At 44.0% G+C, this 17364-nt stretch overlaps 1 protein-coding gene across 2 annotated transcripts; it reads right to left on the reverse strand.

The window, feature by feature from the left end:
- Positions 1 to 638: 638 nt before the first annotated feature.
- SKIC8 (SKI8 subunit of superkiller complex) lies at positions 639 to 17010 on the reverse strand. 2 transcript variants are annotated; one of them, XM_080929836.1, is made up of 11 exons: positions 16984 to 17010; positions 13971 to 14021; positions 13202 to 13229; positions 11112 to 11217; positions 10601 to 10773; positions 7506 to 7654; positions 7227 to 7320; positions 5916 to 6009; positions 3895 to 3987; positions 2862 to 2940; positions 639 to 868 (listed from the first exon to the last, which is right to left on the reverse strand). In XM_080929836.1, the coding sequence occupies exons 2-11, from the start codon at positions 13980 to 13982 to the stop codon at positions 779 to 781; spliced, it is 918 nt and encodes a 305-aa protein (XP_080785962.1). In that variant the 5' UTR covers positions 13983 to 14021; positions 16984 to 17010; the 3' UTR covers positions 639 to 778. The 2 variants fall into 2 exon arrangements, with proteins under 2 accessions (XP_080785962.1, XP_080785963.1); XM_080929837.1 differs by lacking the exon at positions 3895 to 3987.
- Positions 17011 to 17364: the final 354 nt, after the last annotated feature.

Consider the following 17364-nt stretch of genomic DNA (forward strand, 5'->3'; position numbering starts at 1 on the left):
GGAGTCCTGGGAAACAAGGACTCTGAGAAGCTGCCATCTGAGGAGCCTCTGAACTGTGAGGGTGTAGACCTGTCTGAGGAGACACTAAGGCCAGGGAAACAAGACAGTGTAGCTACAGGGGAGTGAGCAAGGGGAATGGGAAAACCAACCTGGACTTGTTCTAAGGAGCTGGGCCTGAGGACAGGCACAGTGTGACCAGGCACACAGTTTCGGTAAGAAGCAACAAGTACCAGGATGTTAGTGTGAGACCTTCCCCATTACCATGCATACCCAGTCCAGAGGTGACTGCAGAAAAGGCTTAAGGTGCTAGAACTCTAGTCTGAGGCAGAACAGTGTTCAGCCCTGTCTAAGGGCTCAGGCAGGCTGCCAGCAGGTCAGACCTCCGTAAAAAGAACAGGGAGGAAGGGTGTGGCGAAGGGGGCATTTTAAATATACACATGGAAGGAAATAGGCCAGTGTCACCTGGGACAGAGCTGCCTTTGTAGCCCGGTGAGCACCTGGACCTCTGCTCTTGGGCAGGTGCTCTCTTCACTGTCAGGTGACGCTGCTCTCCAGGGACAGGGTCAGGGGAAGAACACGCTCACAAATGCAGGTAGTTGCATTAAGAATGCTTTATTTACATTAAAATATGAGGAACATTTCCAATAAAACAGGAAAATTTTTTACTGTATCTACAAAATTTCTACAATATATGCTATACTTTAAGTGTGGCAAACATCTGAGGAATGTCATGATCAACCCTGCGTAGTCTGAGTACTGGCCCCGAAGATGCTGGTGTTTAAATTGGGCAGTCATAGACATGAATTTCCTGGTCATCTCCAACAGATACAATTTTTGATCCATTTCCGTTATATTTTACTCCCCAAACCTGTAAATTAAAGAAACAAAGCCAAACCATTCTAATTCCTGTATTTTTGGTAAGGAATGCTTAAGGAATGAGCACTCTTTCTTTTGAATCTAGACTAGCACAAGGTCCATGAGAATGGCACCCAGTCTCTAACTGGGCCACTTCCTCTGGCTATGAGTACGCCCCCTCTTTAAGAAATGACAATCTAGAGCTGGAGATGGCTTAGTGGTTTAGAGCACCGACTGCTCTTCCAGAGGTCCTGAGTTCAATTCCCAGCAACCACATGGTAGCTCACAACCATCCAAAAATGAAATCTGTTACCCTCTTCTGGTGTGTCTGAATATACCTACAGTATACTCATATAAATAAAATAAATATCTTTAAAAAAAAGAAAAAGAAAAAGAAATGACAATCTACCCTTCCACAGACTCAGACCAGGGGTAATGCCGTCAAGTGGACTCCTGCCTGGGCCAGTACTGTGCTTCCAGGAGGAGCCTGTAGGGTGAACTGCAATGCAAACCACTCACCTACCAAACAGGCCAATATTACCCTTTCCCCAAAGAGCCAAGAACAACTGAGCACCACTGATTTCCCTGGCTGTGCACTGAATTGGACTTCACATTTCCTCTCAGAATGAACATGGCGGAGTTAACTGTGTGACTGCTAGGAATTCATCACTGTCAGGCTGTACCCTCACCTTGAGATTGGAGGCTAACCTTGGTTTAAGGCCATATGAAGACCTCACTTCCATGCCAAACATCTTTCTCTGAAGCACCATCACAACTCCTCAAAATAAGCAACACAGCTAGGACTAAAAAAAATGCTTACAGCCAATAGTGGACTAGAGTCAACTCTTCAGCTTCACTACAACAATGTAACATAAAAACAAAGCAGTATGATAGTAATTATGCTAGGTTAACCATAAGATACACTCAAAAAGCATGTAAGATATCTAAAAGCATTCAAATTATTTGCTGTTTTTTTTTTTTTTGCTGCTCTGAGCATTTTCATTTTTATGCCACCTAGTTCCTCCAGACCAATGGCTCTCCACTTTCCTAGTGCTGTGTGTGACTCTAATACAGTTCCTCATGTTGTGGTGTCCCCAACCATAAACTTATTTTCATTGCTACTTCATAACTTACTGTGTTATTGTTATGAATCATAATGGAAATATCTAATATGTGACCCCTGTGAAAGGGATGCTTGACTTCCAGGTTGAGACCATGGCTTGGCTCTTAACCCTTTGCTACCTGGAGAGGCTGGAATCCGCAGGGATAACAACATGCAGGAGGCTGAATCGTAGTCTCAGCAGGGCAGGGATTCACATCTGCAATCCCAGGCAAAGTTCAAGACCAGTCTGGATAAGTGCAGGACTGTTTTAAAATTTCCCTTCCTTTGGTTAAGAAAGAAAAAGACTCTCATGCCCACTAGGCACCAAATGAATCAGAATCCCTTTCCTTCTGCATGGAAAGCTGGGACCTGACACATGCAGGCAAGTAACTGCCGTGTAGACCCTCCAGCTCCAGCCTCCAAATATGGGATTACAGCATGTCCACTGCTCCCAGCTCACAACTGACATCTTAGGATCCCCAGGAGACTCTTACAGTCTCAAGGACCAAGAGAAATCTACAAAGATGTTATCATTTCCTTTGCCTCAAAGATAAAGACATCCTTCTAAGATGGAAACTAGGCTTGGCACTGTCATTACAAGTGAGTCACCTATAACATTTCCCAACCTATATATTAAAATCATATCCCTGGATAACTCCAAAAATGCAAATGATGATTATGATAAGCAATGGAACCACACAAAGAAAGCCTTTTAGACGTACCTAGAAAAGGATTCCAGGCACAGGTGTGTACTTCAAGGGAGTAGGTGTGGCTAAGTTGGCACATATGGGGGGCATGCCTCACAAGGCTGACATGTCCCGGGGCTCTGCCACTCTTAACTCCAACAGAAAGACTAGAAAGGAAACCTAAATGCAAGGGAGTTTAAGTGCCTATCACTCCATACCTGGTCCTGATGGTCAAAGAAGGTGTGAATGCAGGTCCTTGTTCCAACATCCCAAACCTTCACACTTTTGTCAGATGAACTGTTTCAAAGCAAATATTAGCATGAGAACACTGAGTTGTACTACACTCCTCTGCAGACTTACACACTTCTACCTTTAGAGGGCCCCTTGTTGCTACACAGAGCTGGGGTACAGGTGTCACCAGATGACTATTTCCTCACTGGGCAGCCAAGATTCTCCTCATCGGCCTGGCCTGCCTGCCAAGTGCTGTCATCAGGGCCCTTAAGCCTACCTCCCATTCCTGAGAGGGAGGTCTGCAGAAATGTCAAAAGCTCTCAGAGCCATTGAGCAATGCTCATCAGCCCTAACCCATGTTTCTCAACCACCTTGGCCTCCAGGGGCCTGAACACCACTAGCGTCTATAAACACACATTACAGATAGATTCTAAGTTCCTTTTGGAATATGGGGATATGTCAGAGTTACACTAAGTGAAAACCCAAATGTTTACCAAAAAAATCTAATATTCCAATAGTTTATTCAAATTAAAAACAACAAAACCCTTTAAAAACTAAACAAAGGCAATTTTGGGGAGGTGGGAGGGACACAGGATCTCACTACATAATTCTAGCCTGCTCTGTGCTCACTATGTAGACTAGTCTGGTCTTGACTTTAGAGGGCTGCCTGCCTCTACCTCTCCAGGGCTGGGATTAGGGGATTATACCACCATGCCTAGCCTGGGACACTTGAATTCTATTAATTTTAAAAAGTTTTTCATTTTATTTATGCATATGAGTGTTTTGTCTGAATGTATTCCAGTAGACCAGAACAGAGCATGGGATCCCCTGGGAGTAGTTTCATATGCTTGTGAGCTGCCATGTGGGTGCTGGAAATATAAGAGTAGCCAGTTGTCTTTAACTGCTGGACCATCTCTCTAGCCTCAGAATTTTAAATAGTCTGTAGTGTGGTCTTTAATTAAAACACATTACCAAAAGGCTGCTCCCCCTGCCAAGCATTTTAGAAAGATTCCTACATACCTGGAGACAAAGTGGGTGTCATCAGGACAGAACGCAACGTTCAACACCCAGGATGCATGGCCACTCAGTGTGCCGGCCAAATTGGCATGTTGTCTAAAAGAAGAAAGATTCAAATGATGGAGATTCTAACTTGAGGAACTCTAATTGTTGAATTGGTTAGCGAACTGTATCTGCTCACATGGCATGGTATAATATCAGAATAACCATATGTCATAAATTCCATTTTTAGTGAAGCAACATCAAACATCACAGACAAATTTTTAGAGCAGCATTAAGTTAAAAATATCAAGAGCTTGGAGGCTGGAGAGAAAGCTCAGCCAACTTTAAGATGAGGACACAGAGCCCCATAGAGCAAGCCAGCCAGACCCTCCTGTCACAGGACCTTTCCCATGGTGACAGGAAAGCGGCAAGATGCACCCTTCACAGCATATGTGGCTCAGAGAGATCATTTGTAATCTAGTCAAGAACAAGGTAGGCAGCTGGCTGTGGTGGTTGGTGCATGCCTCTATTCCCAGCATCTGGGGAGGCAGAAGCAGGTAGATCTCTGTGAGTCCAAGACCAGCCTGGACTACATACTGAGTTCCAGGCCAGATAGGACTATTTAGTAAGACCCTGACAAAACCAAAAATAAAACCCCATCAAAACAAAAACTACCTTAAAAAGTCAAAACCCCATGTCAGGCCAAATTTCTACAACTGGTTTCATGTTTCTTTTATTTTGAAAAATGTTTGTATTTACATATATGCTCCATCTATATGGAGGTGCCTCTGGAATCCGAAAGAAGACATCAAATCCCCTGGAGCTGGAGTTACAGGCAGTTGTGACCACCAAGTGGTTGCTGAGAACTGAACTCTGCAGGGTGGCAAGTTCTGGTAACTGCTGAACTGTATTTCCTGGGAAACCAAATACCTAAGACAGAAGTGCCCTAGACCCGAGGTCAGCAGTTTTACCCCTAGAAACAAACCTCAGGGAAAGCAGAGGAGGCCCTTGCAGGACAGGAAAAGGTAGACCCAAAAGAATCCTGAGACTCATTATTTCTAGGGCAATCACCACCTCTGTTCAAGGTTCTCTTCAGCAAAATGGAGGCACTAAGTCAAGTTGCCTCGACAGCTCTAGGGAGATCAATAAAGCAGCAATGACAAGCTGACAGAGCTGCCCCAAACGGTCACATTTAAGCCGACTCCATCACTAACAGGCACACGCTACTTTTAGAGTCTCCTCTCTAGGTCTCAGCACTAACGTCAAAAGCAGCATGCCCCTCTGACCAGAGACACAACTCTCAAACAGCTCACAGAGGCACATAAAGGGACAGGGACACATAGAACAAAGGACAAAGAACATGTTGGAGTGAAAAATGTGTACAGCAGAGTAGAGAACTGGGGAGTGGGTAATGAGCCAGAAGCTCACCACTTAGCAGGGAGACTCCTCATGAAACCACGACGACGCAAGGCATTTACTGCAATAGCAGAGGGTGAGCATGTGGAAGGAACTCAAAAGAAGGACAGCGGTGGATCAATGGAGATGGGGACTCTAGCCTGCTCACTCCTACACCGTTGTCCACCATGTATTTCAAAAGGCTCCCCACCTAGATCAGTTCACACAACTGAGGGTTCCCTGCCCAGAAGCCAGCCTGGATAACAGCAGGGCCCTGACTCTAGGTTTCACTGTCACTCTAGGCCAGCGACAGCCGAGAGCTCCATTTCCTCAGGTGTGTACTTCACAGCACACATCTACTCAAAAGCACTACATACCAGTGGCCTAAACGCCTGGCTGCCTGAGAAAGAACAGCAGTATGGACTCCTACTAGGACTACACAGATGCACATTTACTCCACAGAGACCTGGGGACACGCTCTAAGCTCCAGCAGGAGGGGCTGGCTGAGGAGGAATGACTGGGAAGCCCAAAGCCTCAAAACTGAGTCATGGCCATGAGCAGGCAGCAAATTCCCACAATGGCTTCTCACAGTAAGGGAACAAGGTGTGACTGGTGCTGCAACAATTACTTTTGAGAAGATAACTCACACATCATAGATCTTGATGTAGCCATCATCTGAAGCCGTGACGAGGAGCTGGGAGTCAGGGGAGAAGGTCAAGGAGCGAATGGGCATCGCGTGGCCTGAAAATCAGAAAAGCCGTTAACCTGGCAGATGTTGCATGAGCTTCCTGATAACTGTGCTCTTTTAATAACCAATAATAACTGAGCTGGAATAGCCCCGAGGCTTCAGTCAAAAGAGACATTGGCTAGACCCTTCCTCCCATTCCTGTGTGACTCCAGCCTCTGATGGAGCATCTCTTCTTTGTTTCCTTCTCTAATTACCCAGGCCTCAATACACATCACTAAAATAAAATAAAATAAAATAAAGTAAAATAAATAAATAAATAACCTGGAGGGTTAGAGACAGCTCAGCATGTATTGCTCTCTCACAGAACCCAAGTTCAGTTCCTGGTACCCATGGCTCCAAGGGATTAAAAAATCTGGCCTCTGTAGGCAGACATACTCTCCCCCACCCCTCCATCTCTCTCATACATACACATGATGTAAAACCTTAAAATCCAAAAAAACAAACAAAACAAAAAACAAAAACAAAACCCAAAAAACAAACAAACAAACAAACAAAAAACCCCTGCAATTCTGGCTCCAAGGAATTTAAAAAAAAAAAAAACAAACTGCCCGTGTAGGCAGGTGCATGAGCTTGAGAGCTTTTAAGTACAGATACAGATACACACACACACACACACACACACACACACACACACACACACACACACACAATTAAAAACCTAAAATACAAAAGCTCTCAACTATAAATATAGCCAAACATAGAAATACAGACTGCTTCTGATTCGTAAGGTTGGACGAATAACATGTTTCTACCAAATCTCTTTCCTTGGGTGAAAGATAAACTGAGAAGATAGTTTGTGTGCTTAGTTAGAATTACAGATCACACATGAGAGGAATGAGCTCTCCTGTTCTGTCCTTGAAAGATCTTCAGTGTGGAGAGTGAGCACAACTGTTCTCATCTGGTATCAAATAAGCACAGAAAAGGAGAAGCCTTCCAATCACAAAGCTCATGAAGAAAAGAGGAGGGAAGGAGAGAGGAAGAGATCAGACACATATATAAAAAGCAACCTACTTCACTAAAAAAGTATTTGACATCATAAGAACTATTTGTCCTGATCAGACCCACAGCTCTAAGTCCAGCAATAGTGACACTTCAGTTTTCCAACAGAGATTAAAATAATTTAGATTTTAACATTTTAACAAAAGAAGCACTCTTGCTTTGTGACCTGATAATCCATCCAGTGAGCACAAAATAGATGAGTTGTGGATACCTTCCAGCGTATGCAGAAGCTTTCCAGTTGCAATATCAAAAATATTGATGATTCCGTCTATGGCGCCACTGGCCAGGTATTTCCCGTCAGGACTCTGTTGAGGAGAGATGGGTGCTTTGAGATGATTTGGTTAATCTGTCTCTTCTGATGTAAGCCATCCTGCTGGCTTCAGGTCTAACTGGCTGACAGCAAACACACCAGCAGACAGCGGCCTCAGGAGCACAACAGGCTCTGTGCAGAGAGCGACAGCTAAAAGACTTGACAGGGAGGTTTCCTTACATATGCGATACTAAGGATGAATTTTCCTCTAGTGTCCAGAGAATATTCTTTTTTTCCACTTTCCACACCAAAAATGTTCACTTTCCCCATGTGAGTTCCTGTGGCCAGATACTGGGAGTCAGGAGAAAATGCCAAGGTCCAGGCATCCACTAGAAAGGAAACAAAAGGAAAGTACCCAGTGAGAACAGACTGACTTTAATTACAAACTATAGTTTCATCACACAGAGTCTTTCAAGTTAGAGAAACGGTGTCCTGGCTCAGGACCAAATGGACAGTCTTTTAACTTAGAGAAAACATTTCCTGATTTTGGACACTTCTTTACCAAGTTTAAATTTTGGCTATGAGATTTTTTTTTTAAAGATTTATTTATTTCATGTATGAATACACTGTAGCTGTCTTCAGACACACCAGAAGATGACATGGATCCCATTACAGATGGTTGTGAGCCACCATGTGGTTGCTGGGAACTGAACTCAGGACCTTGGGAAGAGCAGTCAGTGCTCTTAACCACTGAGCCATCTCTCCAGCCCTATGAGATTCTTAAATCAAAATAAATAAATAAATAAATAAATAAATAAGGTCTGAAGAATGCCCAGAGCTAACCAGGACATGAGAAATCAGAACCTTCATACTCTGATGGCAATGTAAAATGGGACAGCAACTCTGAAAAGCAGTTTGACAGTTTCTTAGGTGAAAGCAAACACTACAGTCCACTCCCAGGAGCTACACAGGAGATGTGAGAGCATGCACACACAGACTTACGCTCTCATCTCCACAGCTTTACTCATAACAGCTCAAACTGCAAACAGTCTAAGACTGCAACTGGCGAATGAGGGAGCTATGGTGCGACCTCATAAAAGAATAGTTCTGTTAGCATTTGTCAGAGGCTGACAGCGAGCCAGGAACGTGTTAGTGGACATGAGAAAATCGTCTGGGCATGGAGCTTCCATAAACGCACTATAGTGATAGCTGCCCAATTACAGAAATGTATTCCATAAACATAAAATGACAATGTCAGAGTAATTACACAGGTGAAATTTTACCTCATGTAAGCTATAAATAAAAACTACCAAATATAGTCCTAAAAGACTGCAGCAGAGCCCACGGTACAGACTCACAGGCAATGAGGAGTCACTGCGAGGTCAGTTGTTAAGTGACACTATGACCTCAGCTGACTCAGTCCAGTGAATGGGGACTGAAATACCAGTGTCCCTGGCTGGACTGGGCAGGTCTGCACATATGCACATGGTCTTCATCTGGGCTGCCAAGGGTGCTTCCGCACTCCTTCTCAGCTGCCTGGGGACCTGCCTCAGCTCATCCTAGCAGCTTTAGGAGCCAAGTCAGAGACCTAGTTTTTATAGCATGCCTGCTCACTTTCCTAAGTCTCATCTTGAAGAGTTGTCCCACACCAGCACAGAGAAGGGGCTCCTTTCTAAGTCCGTCCTCATTCCTGGGACAGGCTCAGTGATGCTGACCGTGGCTCTTCTGCAATCTTCTTATCTTATGAAACAGTGAAGGAGAGGCAGGCTTAGGAGCTGTTATTAAACATGATCACTTTTACTTACTAAATGTCTGTTTAAAAATAAAATTTACTTTAAAAGTTCTCAACTATTAAGACCTGGAAATGTTTTTATAATCCATTTTAATATTGTTTTCTTTTGTGGTGGGTTCACAAACTTGAATAAGGATGTGTATGGGCACCATAGGAGCACGTGAGCACGCTACAGAACGTGTGATGACAGGACAAGGTCAGGCATCAGCCCTCAACTTGAGACAGGGCCACTTGTTCCCCACTGTGCATATCAGGGGAGCCACCCGGCTCCACCCCTTCCTGCTTCCTCCTGGACTCTGGAGATCTCAAGTCAAGTCCTAACGCTTGTGTGCCGGTGCTTGCTTTACTCCCTGAGCAACTAAATTCCCTAGGCCTCAACAGCTTTCTAGTATCTGTAAGTTGAATGTCAGAGGGCAGTTTTCTTTCTGTTCCCCTATGTAAGAGCAATCCCTAGGCATGGAAGGCCTGAGAGACTTTGCTGTCATCAGCTCCAGTGATCAAACCTGGTTGTCAACTTGACTCATGTGAAGTCATCTAAAACACAAGTGGCTAAGCAGTTCTGTGAAACTTTTTCTTTTCTTTTCTTTTTAAGATGTATTTATTTATTGTATGTGAGTACACTGTCACCTTCTTTAGACACACCAGAAGAGGGCATTGGATCCCATTACAGATGGTTGTGAGCCACTATGTGGTTGCTGGGATTTGAACTCAGGATCTCTGGAAGAACAGTCAGTGCTCTTAACCGCTGAGCCATCTCTCCAGCCCCCGTGAATATTTTTCTTAATTAAATTTTATGAAGCATAAGACTCATCCAATGTGGTGGCCCCTGCTGGTGGCAGCTGAGATGAAAGGGCACAGAAGGGTACATGCCCTCACTCTGTGTGGTATCTACCTTGTTTTGGCATCCCCTTCAGAATTAGAACCTACTTCTTCAGAATGCACTGCAGACTGAGACCAGCCACTCTTTCAGAATCCTCCAGGCCGTCAAGGGCCAGGCTGGGACTGCTGAGCTTCCTGGACTAAGCAACTTCTGGATTCTCAGGCTCTCCAGTGTTCCATGAGGCTGAGGAGCAAGAACAATGCTCCACAGTACTTTAAAAAAAAAAATCCACAAACTTGTTTCTATCTCTCTATGTGCCACACACTAGAACCTAGGCACTTTGACCACAATTAATAGATATAAGCACTGTTCAGACCAGAGGCTTCTGTAAGGCAGTGAAGGTATCTTCTCAGAATGTGTCAGGTAGAGACGAACTAGCATGGACAGCACAGCTCCACAATACTAAACTCTCAAACAACTGGTTTGGTTTGGCTTTCCCATAAATACAGCACTACAATCCATTTGGCAGCCAAATCTGGCGCCTGATATTATGTAAGGTTGTCTTTAGTGTAGGCACATCACTCAGTCTAACTCCCTTGTGTGACCAAAGTGACATCTGGGCTGCATTAGAGTGCCTGCAGTTCTAAACTGGAAATACTCTGTCCTTAGAGGGCTGAAAGGGGACTGTGGATTTCTAGCATCTCCTGAACGGAAAGGTCTTACCTGGTCCCGCATCTATAGATTTCATCTGTTTGCCATTTTCCAAGTCCCAGAGGCGAATATGGGCATCGAGAGAGCTGGATGCAGCAATGGGAAGGGTGTGGCTGATGTCCACAGACACTACCCCGAGTTGATGTCCCTCCAGGCTCCACTGGAGCTCCAGCCTTTCATCACGCCTACAATAGGGATAGAAAAATAATTCTTTACACACAAGATACTGCAGAGGCATCAGAACTCTTACATTCCTGGACATTATCAACAAATGGCCAATGAAATGCAGAAACCTGAGAATACAGAATGTAGCCAGGGTTAACTCTGGGGCTCCCTCCACACAGAGCTTTAATTCCACACATCAGGAAACCAAACAAGGAAAAAAAACTGTTGTTTTAAAGTTACTGTGCTGTTATTACTTTCTTGACCAGTAAAACCAATGCTTTACTTACAGCAACTGGGAGGCCAGAAGCAAAACCATTGCCCAAAATTACCATGGTTTTGAAAGGGGAGAGGTACTCACCATTTCCAGACCTTCACCAGGTCATCCAGGGATCCTGTGACCACCGTTTCAATGTTTTCCTTTTTGTTTGTCTCCCAGGCAACTGACCATATGGCATCATCATGGGCTAGAATGGAAAGTGCTTCACTGAAAGTTTCTATGTACACAACTCCCAAAGTTAGTGTAGTACAGCGTGGCTGAAATACAAGCTGAGAACTGTGAAGTAATGTCCACTTCTATGTGTCTCTTCACTGTACCGCTGGACTTGTGGGAATACACAGGAAAACTAGAGGTTCTTGTTTAGCTTTAGCCACCTGCCCTAACATACAGTATACAGGAAAGGAAGCAGAATCAGAGTAAGACAAGTCTTCAGACTACAAATACAGCCATTGCTCCAATAATCTGCCATCCATCTGACAACCAGACTACAGCAGTAATCAGTTACCAAAATGTCCAAATGAGTGGTGAACCGTCCCTTCCCAAGGACTTCAACTTAATGGGAGCTAAAACCTCAGAGGCCTTTGGAAACCAGGAGACAGTTCTAAAAACAGTACTGGTCTAAAAATGTTTGAGGTATGTTTTACTGTAAATGTCTATTATGCTTAAGACCAGTTATTACATTAATTTTTCCCTAACTGTTGTCTAAATCACAGCTACCTTATGAAATAAGTTACCAAGATCATACCTGTGTCTGTCACTGTGGCACTTAGGAAATAGAGGTGGAGAGCATCAAGAGCCTAAGGCGGCAAGGTCAGAGCAAGCCTGAGGTTACAAGGGAAATCCTTTTCCAAAAATCTAAGAGCTAAGGTGGAGTACTTGCCTAAAGTGGGCAAGACCTGGACTTGGTCAACTGTGTTGAACTTCCCTCCTCCTACAAAGATCACTCTCATTATACAAGGAACTGGAGGCATGGAGGTGCCTTGTTGTTCACCCAAAGGCACAAAGCTAAGAAGGACAGAGCTATTATCCAAACAAGATATTAACTGAAGTCCATATTCAGTCTAAGTCTAAACACTAAATATTCGGTGAGCTATACTGTGGAATCTGCAGAGCTCTAACACATCTGTAAGCTTCAACCATGCCTGGTTACAATTCTCTAAAGCTATCTTTCCACAACTTCCTTATATAGCACCAGACCCAAGCCTGCTAAGCTTGGACCTGATGGTATTAGCGCCATGCAGAGCTGGCACACTGGACAGCTTACTAGTTAACTGAGGAGAATACTTTGGGCTTGAACTGCAGACAACCTAAGTGTCACTTATTTGGAGTGGAAGAGATTTTATTAGGTACCTTACAAACTCCTAGGACTGCCCTACCCCGTCTACACTACTGAGAAGAAACTGGACAGGATTACTTTGTCCATGCACAGGTACTGCTCCCTTGCAGGTCTGTCTCCTCAGAGAGCAAGTCCTTAGAGTGGCCTCAGACCTACTTCCTGCTGCCACTCCCATCACTGCCACAGCCTTGCACTCAAGTGCCTCAACAAATTTTCTGTTCCACCCTCTGCTTTTATAGAGACAATTGTCCTCTAAAAGAGTTGCCATACTTGTAAATGGAGGCTGCTGTGTGAATTCTAAGTCAGGGCCAGTTCTAGGCTGATCTCCACAGTGTACACACATCAACAGGGTTCCAAGTCTCAAATATGGCCTCCTACTCTGGCATCTGGAAAGCCTCCTAAGGTGGAAGAGTTTTCTTTATCCTAGAGTTCTCCATTATGTCATCTAAGACACACACACACACACACAGACAGACACTGTAGTACTGAGATTAGCCCGGTGTATGTGAGGCAAGTGCTTTGCCAACAAGTCATATCTCCAGCCTTCTTCTCCCTTTTTATATTAAGACAAGGTCTCAATATATTGTCTAGACTGGCCTTGAACTCATGATCCTCCTATCCTACTTCTTAGACAGCTGGTATTACAGGCATGTTCCATCCACCAGACCCAAAATTACTATTTACTTTTTAACTGAGTGTATTTGTTTTTGGCTGCCATGGCCAACTCTTCGAAGTTAATGTATCCAGGATCTGTGTATTGGGTTGGTGTGATAAAATCTTAAAGAAACCAGGACAATCTTTTTCCACAAAAGAATTTGAAGAGGTAGCTGCTTACCTTGCTCTTGCTTGAAGAGAATACTGTACTACAGAAGAACAGAAGTCACAGTTAATGTGGGTCCGTTATCGTGCACCCCCCAGCACTCCAAGAGAGACAGTCACTACAGCAGTAGCCACTCCCTATGTCCCCTCCCTGACCCTCCTACACAGTCCTTGCTCCCTACTCATGACACCCTTGTATAGCGACACAGAGAAAAATCACCTCTTCATTCTGTTTTTGAGGTGGGAGGCTTTCTAGGTAGCTGGGGCTGGCTTCAATCTCTGTAGCCAAGGCTTACACTAAACTTCAGCTTTGCCCTAAGTGTTCCCACCATAGGTGTGCAGCATCACACCTGACTACAACGTGCCCTACCCCCACCAGCTACACTTTCTTCACCTCTGATCCAGAAGGAAGCAGAGTCCTATCTGAAGCCTAACTTTTGCTGTCTGAGACAACACAGCCCATACACACACCTTTAAAGGCGCTTATGGACTGTTCTACCTCCTATCCACTTTGCTTTTATCTATACGTTCTTTTAAACCTCCTCAGTCCCCACTCCCCCCCCCCCCCCCCCCCGCAAAACTATGGCAATGGCATGAAGTAATCTTAGTGTGGTGCATTTACAAATGTCTCCTAACTCTGTGATGAGGAGTTACCCAAGTCACCTAGGTCTCTAGGAACAGGAAAAGAATTAAACAGTAGTTCCCTAACCACACACCCAGGCAATCCATTAAGTTTGAAATTTCCAGTAACTAACTGAAGCTTTTCCTCTCACTGCAGACCTTACCTGGTTGGTCATTTCCTTAACCAAAAATGAAGAGTTAAAGGCCAGACAGTTCTGTGAAAACAACACCAGGGTTTTCATCAGTAAGATGACATGATCAACTCAAGGAGGCTACAGAGGCTCCTCTTCACCAAGGCTCTGATACCTTTCTATGGACCAGTCCCTGTGGGTCCCATCACAAGTCCCACCATGTGGTATACGATTTCTCCCAGGGGTCAAGTAATACACATTGCCTCCATCCATGGATTATTTCCCCCAGATCTGAAGAGGCTGTGCAGTATGTGTTCCTTCTTCTAAGAGACAGAATTACAGCCCTTCTTTACTTTAAACCTTCTTCATCTTAGAAAGCAAACAAGGGAGTCCAAGACAGCAACATTCTTATATACATGAACACATATAGTGGTCTCAACCAAAAGTGCCTTTCAAGACCTACAGATATGTAAATAAGGCTGCAAGGAAACAAACTGGTCAATGTTTTCAAAGACTTAGGAAAACACAGGCTCAACTTATTTTATGAGTAGATTTAATTTCATTAAAGTTCTTAATTTTATTAAACTTAAACTTTTTAAGTTTTATTAGATTTATTAAGCATACACACACACATATACACCCATATATTGTGTTCATGGATATGTATGCATTAGTGCATTCACTGCACGAATTATCAAGGGACAGTTTGTAGAAATCAGTTCTTTCCCAGGGGTTGCTTTGACAGAAAATGTCTTTGTGTGTCCAAGGTCTTGATATTTTTGACACACCACTTAGCTAGCAGACTTGCAAAACTTATAAACCTTCTCTCTGGTTGTTTTCAAACACATAAACTACATATCATTAGAAAGAAAACCTAGTATGTTCCCACTCTCTGTGGTAATTACATTCTGTAAAAGCACCACTAACGGTAACAGACCATTAAATGGGCAATATCAAACCACTGCTCTGGAGACCCAAAGGTGGGCCACATTTCTGTCAACTGCTCAATATGTAGCCATATTTTATGTTTTTTTAAATATATATGATTCTGTTTGAATGACCATACATTATTAATTCACTAATATTGAACTCAGCCTAAAGAAAGCTAATCTAAAATACTTATTTTTCTCTCTAAGACTCATCACAGCTTTCTTGCACTGGGTTAAGAACATGGGTTATCACTTTCACACCATGCCAGAAGGTTACCTTCACCACAGGCTCATGAACAAAAACAAGCAAAAAAAAAAAAAAAAAAAAAAAAAAAAAAAAAAAAAAATCCACAGAAATGAGAAGGCATGGCACTAAGGTCCGGAGAAAGGGCACGTTCTTATAATATGAGAGTAGAAACAAGGCAGAGTGCCAACTTAAAACTGGGAATCACATGATTCAAAGCCCTGAACCATATACAAATAAATATTATAGAGTATGAAAACTCACAGAGTCTAGGCATAGGCTCTATGTGGAAAACAATCTTGTCAAAACATGAAAACTAAACTTATGAGAGCAAAACACATATGGCTCTTTATCAACACATTACATAAGAATTATCAACAAGTCTAAAAAAGATGCCACAACCTCAAGAGACAGACAACATTCTGCCTGGAGGTACTAATCCTGACTTTGAGGCAGGACCCTGTCTCAAAACAAAGAGCAACAACAAACCCATCACCACATTCTAATACGAAAATATCTATGATCACTAAAGTCATTAACAAAGTCATACTTAATACTTGTTATGTGAACTCATAATGGGAGAGTATGCTAAATTTTGATTGGAAGTTAACAAATATAAGGGTGTGAATTGTCTTCTAATCCAAGGTCCCAGCCCCTCAATTCCATCCTCAGCTTAACAGGCAGCATAGCTGAGACAGCCAGACTCCTGCTACCTGCTTCAAATGTGTAAACCAAAAAGAATAACGAATGCACACCAAGAACAGAAACTCACACAGACACATGATTCCCAATTAGCTCTGTCCAAAGAGCTCTTAATCAGATGGGCTGATTTGTGACCGACTTTTACTGATTGATGACTCAAAAACAGGACCTTGCCCACACTAGAAAGCACTCATGCAAATTTGGCTGAAACAAGGTGAAACACAAACTCTGCATGAGGACCAGCCCTCTTGATGCAGCCTCCTCCTTGCCCACCTGAACCTCACATTTGGCAATAGTGAAAAACAACAATTTTACAAGCAAGAAGGTTTATATGGAGTCAACTTTTAAAAAGCTACCCTCAAAATAGAATGTGCTGTTTATCAGGCTATTTTAAGGATGCACAGCACCAGGTCCCATTTTAACTATTATTCAGATTAGCTCACTGAACCTTCCTTAACTTCCCTTAGTAGGCATTCTTAACTAGCTCCATTCTTCTGGCCAGAAAAGAGGCTTAGAGCCGTTCATGGACATGTGGGGCAATACAAGCTATAGTTCATACTACTAAGATACATCTCATGATGGGTCATTTCAGAACTAAGAGACCCCCAAGAGGCCTTTATGCCACCTCTCTCTTTAGGAAAATGACCAGTGTTCAGGGTATGACTTAAAGCTCCTTCGGGCTTCCGGAGACTAACCTATGCCTCTGCGAAAGTTTCTCAGGCACGTCAGTAACATACAGTACCATATGGTACTTGAAATAAAGTGAAATAATTCACTCTCTGTTGTTTAGTGTCCAATGATGTGAAGTTTGCTACCTAACAGCGTGGCTAACTACTGGAGAACTGCTATTAAGAGAGTCCCCTATCTAGGGGGAAACTACTCCCCCACCCCGCAAAGAAGTCAGCCCTCGTTTCCGGGATGCACAAAACATTATCTGGGAGCAAAATGAGTCCACCTACCGGCCTTCTGTCTGCCCTCGAGACTCGTGCCTCGCGAACTAACCAGAGTAAATAAGAGTCAAGAAAGACACTCCTGGACTCCCGGAGCCTCCGTGAACAAACCTGCTATGGCGGCCTCCAACCCTCCCTGTTCACTCGCCTCCCCCCCAACCCCCAGTAGGCAGCAGCATTAACGACCCCCGTTCCCCAAACTGCCCAGCGCACCAACTCACCACCTCACAGCCGGCCGCACAGCGAGTCTGACGTCACTGGCGCGCGACCGTGGCGCTCGTGGATGAGCTAACGAAGGGGCGGGGCCTCTCCTCTGATCCCGACCGGGCGAGTACAGCGCTCCCTGCTGCCTTGGCTCACCAGGGTGGAGTCGGGGGATGGAGACCGGGAAGGTGAGCCGGAGTACCTGGGGCAGCCAGCTGCAAACCTACTTCAGAGAGCTTCTCCGATGATTTCCTGGGTTTGTTTTCCTTTTGTTTTTTTCCGCTTTTGCTTTTTCTTCTTCCTCTTTTTCTTTCCTTCTCCCTTTGAGCCCCGACCCTCCTCATCTCCCTTCCTCCTCTTTTTTTTCTTGAGACCAAATCTCGCTATGTAGCCTCAAA

Source organism: Micromys minutus (assembly GCF_963924665.1).
Source record: "Micromys minutus genome assembly, chromosome: 16".
Classification (NCBI taxonomy): Eukaryota; Metazoa; Chordata; class Mammalia; order Rodentia; family Muridae; genus Micromys; species Micromys minutus.

Excerpts from the sequence above, each read along its gene's own strand:
- SKIC8 (XM_080929836.1), bottom strand. Across the intron at positions 11,218-13,201 it reads TCTCTTCAAGCAAGAGCAAG|CCCATGATGATGCCATATGG; the intron begins GTAAGCAGCTAC and ends TTTCCATTCTAG. Across the intron at positions 869-2,861 it reads TCTTTGACCATCAGGACCAG|GTTTGGGGAGTAAAATATAA; the intron begins GTATGGAGTGAT and ends TTTAATTTACAG.